The sequence below is a fragment of the Argopecten irradians genome, chromosome 12, assembly GCF_041381155.1.
Source record: "Argopecten irradians isolate NY chromosome 12, Ai_NY, whole genome shotgun sequence".
Classification (NCBI taxonomy): Eukaryota; Metazoa; Mollusca; class Bivalvia; order Pectinida; family Pectinidae; genus Argopecten; species Argopecten irradians.
This window is the reverse complement of record NC_091145.1, coordinates 12,241,713-12,258,025: the sequence shown is the minus strand read 5'-3', so window position 1 is coordinate 12,258,025 and position 16,313 is coordinate 12,241,713. Positions and strand designations below refer to the sequence as shown.

At 35.4% G+C, this 16,313-nt stretch overlaps 1 protein-coding gene across 2 annotated transcripts; it reads left to right on the top strand.

The window, feature by feature from the left end:
* Positions 1–27: 27 nt before the first annotated feature.
* LOC138336110 (lysine-specific demethylase 9-like) lies at positions 28–15,859 on the top strand. Of its 2 annotated transcripts, none has more exons than XM_069285418.1 (5): positions 28–593; positions 5,409–6,705; positions 6,954–7,127; positions 7,921–8,029; positions 8,501–15,859. In XM_069285418.1, exons 1-5 carry the CDS (start codon positions 68–70, stop codon positions 9,623–9,625), a joined length of 3,231 nt encoding a protein of 1,076 aa, XP_069141519.1. In that variant the 5' UTR covers positions 28–67; the 3' UTR covers positions 9,626–15,859. The 2 variants fall into 2 exon arrangements, with proteins under 2 accessions (XP_069141519.1, XP_069141518.1); XM_069285417.1 differs by having other exon boundaries at positions 30–593; positions 5,406–6,705.
* The last annotated feature ends 454 nt before the right edge of the window (positions 15,860–16,313 follow it).

Below are 16,313 nucleotides of genomic sequence, written 5' to 3'. Positions count from 1 at the left end.
ATGGCATTGGTCGTTACAGAATCTCTAGAAATGGCGTATAAATATCCGGGCACTTGTCAATAATAAAATGGCGGAGGAAGAAACGACAGATTCACGAATTAATGAAAACAACGACAATATCTTTGAGATCTTGCAAAAACAAACTTCTATGCGCATGACACTGGATACATTTGATGACCAAATTAGTGAAAATGGTAATGACATATTGTTTAATCTAAAACGGGATCAAAAAGGATACAGAAACTTGCCGGGATTGCAAATCACACATGCTGCACATGTTGCGAAGGAGGATAAAAATAAACAATCTGACTCTCCAGTGACATCTTCACCTCCAGATCAAAAGCGTCTGAAAATAGCAACCATTCCAACCACACATATTCCGGATCCATGTGTCAGTCCAGATACTGGCAAAAGGAGACGAATCCAGCATGATTATCGTAGACTGTCAAATTCCGGATATTTGGATGACTATGTTGGAAGTGAAAGACGTTTTTCATCAACAAGTGATTCATCTGAACTAAGTGGTTCTCCATCACCTCCAAAACAAAAACCACTGCAAAAGCCACCAAATGGAATGAATGGGACGGCGAAAGGTATTTTGCTATAAGCGAATTACAAGTTCATGACAGCATGCACGTAGACACACGATTAGAGAAATCGATGATCTTATTCTCTTGACCTTTAATATGATAACATGCTTGAAACTGTTAAAATTGTATGTTGTTATATAACTTAAGTATGCAAAAGTTCATTGTTATTTAAGGATGCAAAAATCCTTTTCACTTACTTATAATACTTCTTAATATATACCATCTTTTATATAATTAGCAGTAATTCATTTTATTACAAAACCTTTAAAAACCTGTACACTATAACAGCTTCATATAATCGGTTAATAGCATATTATTTTGAAGCATTGTTTTGGATGATAGCATATTATATTTTGAAGCATTGTTTTGGTTAATATATTATTTTGAAGTATTGTTTCAGTTAATAGCATATTATTTTGTAGCATTGTTTTGGTTAATATATTATTTTGAAGTTTTGTTTCAGTTAATAGCATATTATAATTTGTACTATTGTTTTGGTTAATATATTATTTTGAAGCATTGTTTCGGCTAATATCATATCACTTTAAAACACTTTTTGCATCTAAACGACCAAGGCTATATAGGTAAGTGATGCTCTGATTATCGAATAAAAAAAATTGGTTGACTAAAGAAAAAATGTAAGCGCGCTCCATTAAGATTTCGATTAATCGAAATAAATGCATTTTAAACTGAATACAGCGTGAGTTTAAAGAATAATGTTACGTTTCATATACATGTGTTCACGAACATGAAAATGTCTGTTCCATCCTTGACGATAATGTATTGTTTATTCACTATAAATGCGGAATCTTTGGGATTAGATATCATTTACTGTGAAAAAAGTGTTTTCGAATGTAAATATAAGCTTTGAACTGCATTCAGTTGGAAATTACAAGAGCATTGCTGATTAGACTTTGCTAACCAAGGGTATTCAGTCCGATGCTCTCCCAGCTGCAACCCCAAACATTACGAAATTTGCCGGTCCGACGGACATGTCCGGCAAAATTTGACTCAGACCACCTATTTTAAAATCCCGTCCGGACCAACCGTCCCACAACTATAGAATACCAGACAGGGTTACTTGTTAAAAGCCGGTTGCCAGCAAAAATAATCGTCTATTTCCTTGTTTTTAAACGGCTATTTTTATCAGAAATAAATATTGGTTACCACAGGAGCCGGCGGCCCCCAACTACCTATTGATAATTTTCAACCATCTATTAAAAAATTTAGTGAGAACCCTGCAGAAGTCATGATCAGTAGAAGTATAACCCAGGTGCTGAATCTGGCAAAAACGTAAATAAACTGCATATGATAATCATGAAAACAGCTGCCTGGATACTAATAGCAGGAAGTTATGTTTACTTCAAAAATTCATATTTATGTTCGGTCTGGAAAAAAATTGTGTGGTCTGGCTTATTCACAATCCATCCCGGTCTGAATGTCCGTCAATTTTTTTACAACTTTCGCGATGTCTGCAACCCTTGGTGGATCTTGTATTGAAATTGAAGGTGTTGAAATTGAAGTGACCGCTTTCAAATTCTGATTGGATGCTTCTAGGTTAGGCAACCAATGATAACGGGGCTTTGATATTTTAAGCGATAGTAGTGACCTGTTTGTATATTACATGCCTTTCAACAACGTCGCGACCAGTATTTAACCAAATCATATTACTAACTATTTAAACAATTATTAAATGTTTTAGACCAGCTAAATGAAGAACCTGGATACTCTGCTCTCCAATCAGAAAGGAAAGTAAATACATGCATGGTTTCTGTTTCACAAAGTTAAACAAATTATGCAATTATAAACTGAGGTCTTGACAAAATTGGATATTGAAGCATGAAACAATTTTTTCAACCACACATCATGATTCAAGCCTATTAGTCGCGATCGGTTGCCTATTACATAAATTGAAGGGGCGCAACTGTTGTGATTCAGCAGGGGGCGTAGTGCGGAAACTTCAATTTCGATGCGAGATCTGCCAAGAGATGAAGGGAGAGCATCTGACTGAATACCCTTGGCTAGCGTAGTTGAGGGGGGTGGGGATTCAAAAAGCTTCTTTCAGATCCATTTAGAAGTCTAACTTGGTAGAATACACAATACATATGGTCACTTTATGGTGTTCATGAAAGAATCTGCATTTGTATACATAGATTACTGTTGCAGTTCTTTAGATGCCACACAAACATTTTCATTATTCTAACTAGCAAATTATAAGCTTTGATATTTCCACTTAACTTTAATTAAAAGATAACATGGCTGTGATATCATCTATTGTTATAGCTTGAGGTATAGTCGGAGCAAAGTCTACTATTATCACCTACTACTGTGGAATAGTTACCTTTTGCTTTGGAATGGTTTGTGAACTATTCCACAGGAAAAGGTAACTATTCCAAAGTTCTTTCACAGACACTGTATCCATAACCCAAAAAAGAATTCACTTGAAGAAATCCAGAAGAGAAAAGATTAAATCCCATGAGGCAAATGATGAATTTTCTGCCAAAATGAAATTACAGATGCTTTAATTTACATGTTTTTTTTCCATATTTTGTATATATATATTTTGATATATTTTGTAAGAAGATAATAATTCCCAAGGAATACTTTCAAAAAACACACTCTTTTGCAACATGATTTCACTATTCTGTGTATATACCCAAAACATTAAGGAATATTTTATTGTTGTTTTTAGCTCACCTGGCCCGAAGGGCCGGTGAGCTTATGTCATGGCGCGGCGTCCGTCGTCCGTCCGTCCGTCCGTCCGTCAACATTTCCTTTAAATCGCTACTAGTCATAGAGTTCTGCATGGATTGTAACCAAATTTAGCCACAAACATCCTTGGGGGAGGGGGAACAGAACTTGTATAAATTTTGGCTCTGGTCCCCCGGGGGCAGGAGGGGCGGGGCCCAATAGGGGTAATAGAGGTAAATCCTTTAAATCGCTACTAGTCATAGAGTTTTGAATGGAATGTAACCAAATTTGGCCACAAACATCCTTGGGGGAGGGGGAACAGACCTTGTATAAATTTTGGCTCTGACCCACCGGGGGCAGGAGGGGCGGGGCCAAATAGGGGAAATAGAGGTAAATCCTTTAAATCGCTACTTGTCCTAGAGCTCTACATGGATTGTAACCAAATTTGGCCACAAACATCCTTGGGGGAAGGGGAACAGAACTTGTATAAATTTTGGCTCTGATCCCCAAGGGGCAGGAGGGGCGGGGCCCAATAGGGGAAATAGAGGTAAATCCTTTAAATCGCTACTAGTCATAGAGTTCTGCATGGATTGTAACCAAATTTGGCCACAAACATCCTTGGGGGAAGGGGAACAGAACTTGTATAAATTTTGACTCTGGCCCCCCGAGGGCAGGACGGGTGGGGCCCAATAGGGGAAATAGAGGTAAATCCTATAAATCACTTCTTGTCCTAGAGTTTTGCTTGGATTGTGACCAAATTTGGCCATAAACATCCTTGGGGGAAGGGGAACAGAACTTGTATAAATTTTGGCTCCGACCCCCTGGGGGCGGGAGGGGTGGGGCCCAATAGGGGATTTAGAGGTTAATATTAAAATTCCTTCAGAAAAGAAACAATGAACCTGTATTCAGAACAATACTTGGCATTACAAACCAGGTGAGCGATACAGGCCCTCTGGGCCTCTTGTTTCTTCTAAACTTCGCTCTAAGGCCTAGGCCTGTGCTGCATGGGAAAAGATTTTTACCCAAATCACTTTAAATTCATATCCGAAAATCATCAATCACCACTACATATCTAGAGCTACATATTTATGGTACATGTCCTCTATGTTGATTGTTGAGCATTGAAAACTCAACTGAGGAAATGTTTCAGTGAGTACCATATAGTACCTGTGCATGGATCTTTTAAAAAAAAATCATGCAGATCATGATTCTTGTTCTCGGAGTAAGGTAAATAAATAGATCATGAATAGGTCTCAAGGTTTAAATAAGTAGTAAGGGTTTACCTGGGGTAGTGGAATAGTTAAAGTGAATAGTCGGGCAAAGAAAACCAGTCTAAATGCGTTCATTGGCCTTCCAAAAGTTCTCATATATTAATACTACTGCCAAGTTCTGCTTACGTTTCCCAGTTCTGACCATTAAAGTAAAGGAAAGTTGAAAGCATTGAAAGCGAGGCTGCGTGTAAATGAAACCACGGACATAGTCATCCGGGAGGACGTTTTAGGATTCCTATACTTTAAATTAATTTCTTCGTACGCAGACAGATTTTGGCGAGAGATTTTATTTATCTATTTCATAAGAAATTATACTGGATACATTCACACCATTTTTACCGACTTTAGCCATCCTTGCCCGACTGTTCACTTTAAACAATACCCAGTGTAATAGATGATAGTACCAGTGACATTCAGTGCCATGTTTTAAAAATAAGAAACACCTAAAACTGTGGAATAGTCATCAAGATAACGAATAGTTCTCGGCCCTTATCTTAACTATTCCACAGTTTTCGGTGTTTCTCCTATACATATGTCTAATGAAAGAAAAGAAAATGTTTCCCTGCCTTGATTCATGCATGTTAGAGAAAACTCACTAATGTATTAATAGGTTTAAAGTCAGTACTGATGTAATTATTATATATAATTGTAAATTGTATATTGATGCATTATCAATATATATATTGATCCTTGAAATGAGCTACAAATGTATAATCCATAACACTCACATGCACTATTGAATCACAGCTGAAATTGTAAATTAAAATAGAATAGTTTTTAAAAAAGTATGATTTCTACATATACCTTACTGTTGTAAATTAATTTTATGAAATTTCCAATTGTGATATTTCAGCAGCTACATCACCATCCAAGCATGACCGACAGCCCGACTGTGACAACTGCGGTACAGATGATCATAACAGCATGACGTCAAGTCCAGAAAAGATCCTAAAGTTGGCTATGAGTAACAGGCAGGGCTCCAGGGATGGTGACAGTGATCAGAAGGACCGTCATCGGCACCGACACCACCATTCGGGGGAGCACCATCACAAACATTCGCACCACAAACATCGGCACCACCATCACAAAGAGCAGCGACAGACGACTCCTACAAAAACACCGCTAGTCACTCTCAATGGTAAACAGGAATACCACGTCATTCCGCAACAGACGGGTGGTCTCACGCTCAAAATCTCAGGTAAGAAACGAATCGTCAATAACTGTGGGGTGCAAGTCAATCTCCGTCGCCGGACAGAGAACAAAGGAGTGCAGGTACCGTCAGGTTCATCAACTAGCAAGGATGTTCAAATGGTGGCGTCGGGTTCATTCTCACCAAAGAAAGGTCTTTCCAGGGTGTCCCGCGGTACACAGACAGACAAAAAGACAAGCAAATATAACACAGACCCTACGGCAAGTAATGGGGAACAAAAAGTGGAAATAGACACAAAGCCTATGAGTGCTATAGACGTGATGAAAAATGTAAAAACAGAGTGTTCTCAAGTCGTACACTTAAGGAAAGGACAGAACTTGGTGGATTCCAATTTGCCTTTTTCCAATTCTAAATATAAGAATTTTATGCACATAGAAAAATATTCAAATGGAGGAGCACTTGTCTTACATGTTTACCAGGATGAAATCAATCATCTTTCCAAGGAAGAACGTGTGGAACTAGTGAAGGACTATTTTGATTTTGTGTACGGCGAAAGCCCTGAAGGTGTTTCAAACTGTGTTATGGGTATTGTTCACGATGCGATGGCATCCCAACCTGATTTCATTGACTATTTTGCAGAGAATCATCCAAATATGACTGTTAAGGCAGGTATCTTAGGTAAATCAGACATTGAGAGTTTATCAATGGTGAAGTACCGAGAACAGGTAATAAAATCCTATCAGAATGGCACCTTTCGTACAGGTCCTTTGTTACAAATTAGTCTGGTAGGGACAGTTCACGAGGAAGTGGGCGACTACTTTCCCGACTTTCTAGATTCTTTGGAAGAAGACGCGTTCCTGAAGGCTGTGATGCCCTGGGGTGAGAGGTCAGTTGTGCACCCCCCTAGAAACCTCAGTAACGACGGTCCCATCCTGTGGGCTCGGCCAGGAGAACAGATGGTACCTACTGCTGACATGCCAAAGTCGCCCTACAAACGCAAACGGTACGTTACACCTGAGTAATGTGTTCAGCGTCACAAGGTATTTCGCAAAATATTCATCACTTATGGATGATATAATTTAAACAAATGTAATATTTATCATTATTTTCTGGACATGGGCTTATTATTAACAGATTAAAAACACCTGATATCTGCACCCATGTGATGATAAAGTAATTGCAAAGAATGAATATTCATTGTTTATTTGATGATATTAAGTTATTTCTTATACATTTTGTTTTATGGTGTAGTGGTATGAATGAACTGAAAAATCTGTCCTACCTACCACGAGCCTCGGAACCCAGGGAAGTCCTTGTGGAGGATAGAACCCGATGTCACGCTGACCATGTGGGTCAAGGTTTTGACCGAATGACCACAGCAGCTGTAGGAGTCCTTAAAGCTATCAAATATGGAGAGGATGACCGGTATGTAGCCTAATTAAAACTTCAAATTTATGATTATCATACTGTAAATCATGTTTTTTGACCCAACAACGACATAATATCCATTTAAGTGTTTCTTGTTCCTTCCTTCTTTTGGGATGTTAGGGCCGAGTTAATGTCGAATTTTAACCTAAAATTCTCCATAGGAAAGCATGATAGTAGAGGAAAAAAACTTTTCTTAAATAACTTTTATGTTACTTTTCTATGGAGACTTTTTAAATTAAGAGATTCCTTAAAATTAAAGAATATATATTGATGTAACTGTAGTGTCAACATGAGGCTTTTGTGTCTGTTTCTGACAAAGATATAAAGCTAAACGAGACAAACTTGACACAGACATGTATCTAAAGTATCTAATCAATAAGATTGTTTGTACTTTAACAGAACAATTGTTTTTTAGCATTTTTATGATGAGCAAATGTTACTTTTTGGGTTTATAAGAAACCCTGGTTTGTCCCGGCTACATAATTTTAAAAGGGAGATAATTTTGTATAAGAACTCTAGGTAAGAACATTGGTGGTTGTTGGTTATTTTAAATTTGATGATGTATTAGTACTGCTAAATGATGGCATGATCATCTGCTAAAGGTGATTTTGTTTTGCCAGATAATAAACTAATATTAATATATATCTTACCTGAAACTATTTTATCGGGTTTTTTATATTGCTGGTCAACTGTGATTAGCTTTATATTTTCAATTATTTTCATGAAATGGTTCAAAATATTATCAAACTGTGTTCAACTGTTATCGACTATAATCTTTTTGTTTTTCCAGAAATGATGAAAGCCGTGTTGTTAAAGATGTGATCTGCTTCCATCCTGGCGATTTCCTGGAACTGGTGGACAAACTTCATTTGGATCTCCACGAACCACCAGTCTCACAGGTGAGTTAAAGTGGTGACTTTTGTGGTGTTTAAGTTACAACAGCAATAGATAGATAGTCAAAATATGCTGTCAAAGTTTTAGAAATATGAATAGGGTATGAAATTTAATTTGGGGTTTAGTAGATATAAACATAAAGTGGAAAATGAAAATTATTTTTGGGAAAGTCAGTAAACTGAAAATTATTTCCTCAAGTAAATTTTAGACATAAGATTTATTTACATGTATATGAAATAATTTTTGCAAACTTGTAAATTACATCCTTACAGTTACCTCCCTTGTGGTGAGGTATCCATTCTTACCTCAGAATTTTATGAATGAAACTCTCATCATTTTCTCTGAAAAGAATGATGTCTCAAATACATGACGTAAAATCAATACCTACCTGCATGGGCAGATAAATCTAATATGCAAAAAAAAAGAATATTGGTAATTTTTTTTTTTGATAAATCAATTGATTGTAAATTTTGTAGTGTGTGACATGGTTAGAAGATGCCAAACTGAATCAGCTGCACAGAGAAGGAATAAGGTTTGCACGCATCCAGCTACGAGATAACGATATCTACTTCATCCCTCGTAATGTTATTCATCAGTTCAAAACTGTCTCAGCTGTCACCAGCATCGCCTGGCACATTCGTCTGGCCCAGTACTATCCGCCGGAATCAGACGAGGAATCATCCATGGACAGTCAGTCAGCGGAGCAGAACGATGTGACCGCTGGTGATCAGGGTTGCGCCGTTAACAGTTCAACAAGTCCTATGGATACCAATGACAAGAATGCAAAGGAAGAAAAATCAAGCCAAGAAATATCAGTACCCAAAACTAGTGAAAACTCCCAAAAGGAGAAAACAGATGGAAATAACTCCTCCCCACATCCTGCACAAAAAGTCACATTTCTAGCTGATATGAAGGAAAAACTTACGACAGTTTCAACAAAATTGCCATCACCATCTAGTAAGGCAGATGGAAAGGAAAGAAATTCATCAGTGTCATCCCCACACAAACATCATGTTGTGAAAGTTGAAAAGAAAGAAAAGTCTTTGTCAGCAAAGTTGGGAGTGTCACCCAAAAAGGAACACAGTACTAGTGGTTTTCGTTTACACAAGTCATCATCAATTAAAATGGAAAAACAAGAAAGAGCTGAGGCAATATCTAAAGCAATGAGTGCTGGACACGTGAAAGTAGAAAAACAAGACAGTCATCACAAAAGTGAAAATAAAAAACCTAAACATTCTCATCACAAGGATTCCGAAAAAAGATCTAAAGGAAGTCATCCCAAAGACTTGGAGAAAAAATCTACCAATAAAAACGTTGTCAAGGAAGAAGAAAAAATTCCAATTGTGCATAAAGAAAGTGTTTCCAGTATTCCGACAGACATTCCTCGAGTTCCTGAGGTTGCGAGTTCCACTGATTCCGAAGTCCAGTCGAGTAAAGAGATTAATAGTGACACTACCTCTATGGAGAACTGTATCTCAGACATTGCTGTGGCAAGGGACACAACTCCGCAACCCTTAGACAATGCAGAAAATCCAAAGGCATCTGACATAGAAAACATTAAAAATACTACAAAAGAGGAAGTTGCCATGGATATTTCATAGCAAATAATTCCATCCTGCAATATATGGTGCAAATGAAACAAAGCACAGATCTTCCTCAAGTTGATACCCAGGGAGTTTGTCGAAAGGCGTATGTGAATTCAATGTAGAAAAGCTTGTATAAGATTTCACAGCATCAGTGCTATGGCTAAGATGTACATATCCAGACTGGCATATACTATAGTTAAATATCAGGAACCAAGATCATTGACAGTCTCAAGTCTAAAGCTTAGCCAATCACAGATGACATTACAAAAGTTAATCATTTTTGGTTGTCCAAGCAAAATCTTAAAGTTCTTAAGATTTGTGTATGACACTGGAGCTAGCTTGTATCATTCATATTAATTGCTAGGGCCTGACTTCCCAAATCAAAAAGCATTGACTTAAGTCTGCTTTAGACTTAAGTTTGTTCGAGAAATCGGGGGCCAGCACATGATCATGTATTCATAGTTTATATGATTTTAAATTAGTTTCGTGTAACGCATTTCTCACACTTGGCTCTTCATCTCATATGTCTGTCTTTGTGGATTTGATGTTTAAAGTCATACTATAAATACAGGATGTGAAGAATACAGTATAGGTTTGTGAGAAGGCAGTATTCTTCCAGTGTAGTGGTAGAGGATGGGATTATCTGATTCCACACACCCATGTACGTATAACACGTACACACTGGCCGAGTATACTTACTGTCAATATATACTGTCAAAAGTGTAACATTGATTTCATCTGCTACATAATTGAGTCTAAACAAACATTTGTAATTTAAGAACTAGATCCAATTTTACTTATGTCTTTAACTAAATTATTCAAAATATGCCCTCTGAACAGACTTGTCACTAGTAAAGTGAATTTGGACGTCGGTATTATACCCGATACTAGGTATTTGTAATTGAAACAGAATTCTTGTCAATTGTATATAGAGTGCAATTGCTGGTGAGCAGAACTAGACTTTTATGTGTCAGATTTCCGACGTGGTGATTTTTAATATGCACCAGGTAAATATAAATTACTAAAGTATGGAGATAAACATTAAGATCTGACTAATTTAAAGACTTTTATGTTATTATTTATATGATACTTTGCAGTGTGCCTAGTACATGTATACGTACCACATATATATTAGATGATATTATTCTTCTGAAAAGTCCACCCATAGCTATATATATATAGTTTGATCAAACGTTTTCCTATTCACTGCTATCATCTTATATTAAGGATGTACAAAAATTAAGGATCTTTCTGAAGACCCTGGTTACTTTTGTTTTTTCCAATAAAAATAGAGTATCTTGATCACAAATCTGGAAGGTTAATTTTGGGTACCTTAGCGAAAACTTTGCAGCACATGCATGACCCTCTTTGTGAATGTGTACGTAGTCGTTTGGTATCTTGATGGTGTATTCACATATTCACAATGATATTTTACAATTATTTGTGGTTTAATACGGAATACTGATGTTAGGCTTTATGAAAATGTCCGTCCAGAGAAGATTAAAGGGATGCCTTTTTGATGGGGAATAGATTTGTTATTGTAATATGTATTCAAAGTGTATATGAAATATTTAAGATGAGTTTGAATACATAGTTAAGTCAAAGAGGTTTTGAGCAGAATGTGAGAAATGATATTGTTATTTAATGTCAAGTCTGTTGAATACCACGACACACATGTATACACATGTACAACGCACATATAAATCACGGGTACACATGATTCCTACACTAGATCTTTTTGAAAAATGATCCACAAGCAAGTGACATAAAATACGTGTTTTATTATCATGAGATCTAGATCTGGTCCCAAGATCATGAATTCGAAGCAGTCTTAAAACTTTATTCAGGTTTGATCCAGCCAATTACAGATGACATTACAAAAAAAGTCATTGATGGTTGGCTTAGCTGAAATATTAGTCTGGGATCGTGTCATGATTTAGAGTCGAAAATACAAATTAATGTAAACCAACATTCTTTTGAGGGAGATTTGCTTTTGCGAATTCTGCTATACAAAAATTTTTACGAAAGTTTATCTTCGCGAATTGATGTATATTATTTATATTGATAGGAAAATTGATATGGCGAAAAAAGGTTAGTTGTACGGTAGTTCAGGGATTTGGTAACATTACCTATATCTATGAGAAATTGATAATCAGGACTGGTACATATATCTGACCTAGTTAAGTCTTGAACAAGAGGCAAGTTTGCCAGCTGCTTGCCTGCTATATGGCATGACTTGCTTTCTATGTTAATGTGAAGTTTGATATTTCACACCAAAGTGATTTCTTGCTTTTATTGGTAGCTATAGATTCTTTGATCAGTTTTGGTACAGCCAGCTGCTGCATAGGTTCTCTTGTAATGTATATGATTGATCAGGGGGTTGGGGGGTTGGGGGGGTTGGTGAGTGGCACTACGTATGAGGCATGAGTATGTGACTTAGTTTTAATCATTCCTATCATATAAGCTAAGTACAAATGTATATACTTGTGTTTTGAACGATCTGCATTAATGGGATACCAAAGAGTTTATCAGAGTTTGGTAATTATTTCAAGATATTTTTAAGTCAAAAGAAAAAGAAAATACTGAATGTTTAAATGTTTAAGAAATGATGAGTCAAAATAATGAATTTGATAGATAAGAATATAATTAACGTTTATTTCAAGGACATGATGACTATAGATGTACTTAGAACATATAGTCTTCTAAAACAACACTGTTATTTTGTGTTAACGAGGCAGCTATTTAAGACCCAGAATTGTAATTAGACCTTCATTGTTGTTTTAATATTTGTTTGATGTCATTTTTTATACTGCAATGTTTTTGACGTTTCCTCATTTGAGATTTAATTGCCGTAATTTGTCTTCAAATGATACAGTTGATAAATATATAATTTTATCACCTCCATTCTCAGATCAGCCCCGATCTATTCCTTTAGATATGTAGAACTTAGTAGCATGTTTAGTCAGAAATATAACTTCACTTATCAACATTTACACTCAAATACCTGTTATGCTCTTCACCTTGTGTTAACTCACTCTCCCTTAAAATTTCATAATGGACTGGTCTAGTCTTTGATTTGGAAGACCCTGATTGTGTCTTTAGGGATGAATGTGATAAGTTGATGCAGTAGGACATTTGTGTGTATTTGTGGACAGAGGTTTATTTTCACAAAAATGTATGATATCATATGCAAGGTAAACTTTGTAAAGTTGATATTCTTTGATTCCTTCTAGTATTAATATCTAAAAATTACGAAACCCATATTAGACTTGACACAGTGTGTCTAAAAAGTGTATTGTAAACCTACCTGATTTTACTGTTGAATTTCAGTATCTTTATTTTCAACCAAAAATTTGAACTATGACTGATGATTTGTGAACTAAAGTCTTTTGAATGTAGCTAAAAATCACTTGCCATATAAGAAAATTATATAACTTCATTCAGTATGGTGTGTGTGTATTCATTTCAATGGACTTGAGATCTACGATAAATAAAGGTACAATGTACTCAATTTCAGTATTTAAAACCAACACTGCCATTAATTTTGTCTGCTAACAAAAGTTTCATGCTATACAAATGTACATGTATTTTTTATGGAACCTCTATCATGTACTCTAAAGCCATTTGTTATGAAATTGAACTAAAGTAAATTTAAGGAGAATATATCTGAAATATTTATACTATGTTAGTAATAGTTTTACCATTGTTAGATATATGATATTGTTTTCCGTGTAAAATTTTATGAATTTTACATACAAAGTGGAAGATACTGGTTTACTGCCTATGTGACTTGGATGTTATTATAAGATTCTGTCTTGCTGGCTACAGTCAGTGCTATGACATCCTCATTACTCCATGGGTTACTATAACTGACATTATATCCACCCCTGGACTATCTCATAGTAAAACTGGAGGCAGTTCAGGAGAACAAATCTGAACCTATCACTGGCCTGCAAATATTTGAAGACTACAGAGACAGTGACGCCCAATATCAAGCCACACTGTCAGTCACAGTGTACCTATATACGGCTCATATGATGTACATCATAGGATAAAATTACCTGTTCTGTTGCCTCCAGTTTACTATGAGATAGTCTAGGGATGGATGTAACTTCAGTTATAGTAACCCCTGGAGTATTGAGGATGGTGCTCTGCTGGCCTTCACATTTGTAAATGTAATTTGATTATGATGAAGGCGACATCCACACTAGGTATTAAGCTACAACATGTCACCAGGTAAAAGTTCTATACAAATTGTTAGGTTGAATTTGATTTAAAGATGTAGATCAATTAAAATAGAAAACAGACAAGTATCAATTTCATGATGTAGTTCTGTTATTTTAGGAAATGTACTTCATAAGATAGAAGACAAAATAATTGTTTGTTTATCATTGAATATATTTGATGCAAAAGAATTGTTTGAATTTAATATCTTAAGTGTTGTGAGAATGGATAGATTGCTGTTCTGTAAATTCTGGTTATTTGTTTGAACAGTAGAGATATTTTATGAAATTTCCATGTATTCTTTTTATATGTATGAGAAGTTTTATCCATTATTTATTTGTTGTTGACTTACATAGGGCTATTTTATGTTAATTCTGTTCCCCTTCTCCTGTCCGGTACAGCTGGTATATGTATAAGCCCTATGCAATCAATTTGTTTTACCTAGGTATGTACATGTATATGAGAATAATTTTTACCCTAAGCTCAGATTCTGCTCTTTCCTTAAGAAAGTGTACATTTGAATCTTGTTCATACATTGCAACCGTGTATTGTTAGAAAGTTATGTAAATTTTCTCCCATGTATACTTAAATTTTAAAGTATTTTCACAGAATTCAATCAAGGGAGGTAACCAAGACACAAATTTTGAAAGTTATTCACCCTTATGTTGAACAGGCTATGATAAAGTCACAGAGCAGCATTCGACTAAATGTAAGGTCTACTTCTAGTTATAAAGACATCAACTTGAGAATATTTGTCCAACTTATGGTAGCTTTATTTAGCTATATTGGAGCTACAGACAGCATATACACTTGTTTGATATTTACTATTCAAAATTCGAAACTGAACATACAATTCAGGTAAAAAAGGTAGTTTTATATATTTGCGAGATATTGTTTGATATTTACTATTGAAAATTCGAAACTGAACATACAATTCAGGTAAAAAAGGTAGTTTTATATATTTGCGAGATATTGTTTGATATTTACTATTGAAAATTCGAAACTGAACATACAATTCAGGTAAAAAAGGTAGTTTTACATATTTGCTAAATAAAACTTCCTCTCATATCCCTGTTAAATGTTTCTTCAGCCTTAACTTTAAACCATGTGTAGATGTTTAGGAATTGAAAAGAAAAAAAATTCTCTAATGTTTGTTTACATTTATAATTAAAATAAGAAAAATTATCGTAAAACTTATCTCCTCTAATATAGTTGATTCGTGGTTTTAGATGTGTTCTAGTACTGAATTACGTATCTCCTACATCTAACTTGTAGCATTAGTAAATGTACATTGTACAGTTTGTTCTAATATTTTTTGTTTCAGGAAAATTGAAATAACTTATCTTATCCAATAGGTAAATTGGGGAAGAAACTAGTCTCAAATAAGCTATTTCATCTTACTGTCGTTCTGATTTATCATAGTTATATTGTACTTTGTTCGTCTCGTGAGTGAAACAAGGGGAAGTAACTCTGATAGATCATTATACTGTTGTAGTTAGGCTTGGTGCAGGCTATGATTCAGCTGCTACTACAAACTGCGTTAGCTTTAGGATTTTCATTTCTGTTGTTGTTATATATATTTAACAAAGCTATACATCAACAGATGCAATCTTTAAATTAACTTATATTTATCATATGGCTCTGACGCTCGCTAATTAATGTTATGATCAAAATTTCTGTAGAATAATTATATAATTATTTACCTGTGTCTGGAAAATATCATTGGTATTATTTTCCTGTGTCTGGCCCATTCTTTTTGCCTTGAGTTTGTATATACTGTACATGTATATATGGAGATGTTATATAGTGATATTGAGTCTCATGCTAACTGGTAGTTGAATGTTTTGTGTTGGCTAGTGTGTTTTACACTACAACGCTGGTGTCCCATACATACACTTTTAATTATCAGTAATTATATACGATATATATATTTTTTTCTCTCTTTCTTTAAGTCACTATAACCTGTGACGAAATTGATGCATTAATTTTTGTGCTTGTAGAAAAAATAAATCCTTGTCCACTGTCCATTGGTATTGGTCTTGATTTCATTTAAGTCTTTATTATGTTAGTCAAACTTTGATCATGTTTGTATTTGAGATCAAGTATTAGTCCAAGTCAACAAATGACTTCTTCAATTATGAAATTACGATCATAAGCCTATGGTGCATGCTTCAGTGAGATAGCACTATAAAAAAGAGTTTCACATTGCAGACACTCCTAAACACAACACATTCACACACCAACACATACACAGGGGAGGCCATCTTAAACTGAACCTGGCTGTTAAATAATATGATATGTATGTTAAGCACAGGGACTCAACAAGTTGACGCACGTCTTTACCACAGGGGCTCGGCACACTTAACTAAGTTTATTCACGACCTAAATGTTAACTAACGTTTTAATCACAGGGATTTGACAAGTTTAAGCACGTCTTTACCACTGGAGTTCGACATGTTAACGAATGTCGCAACCACAG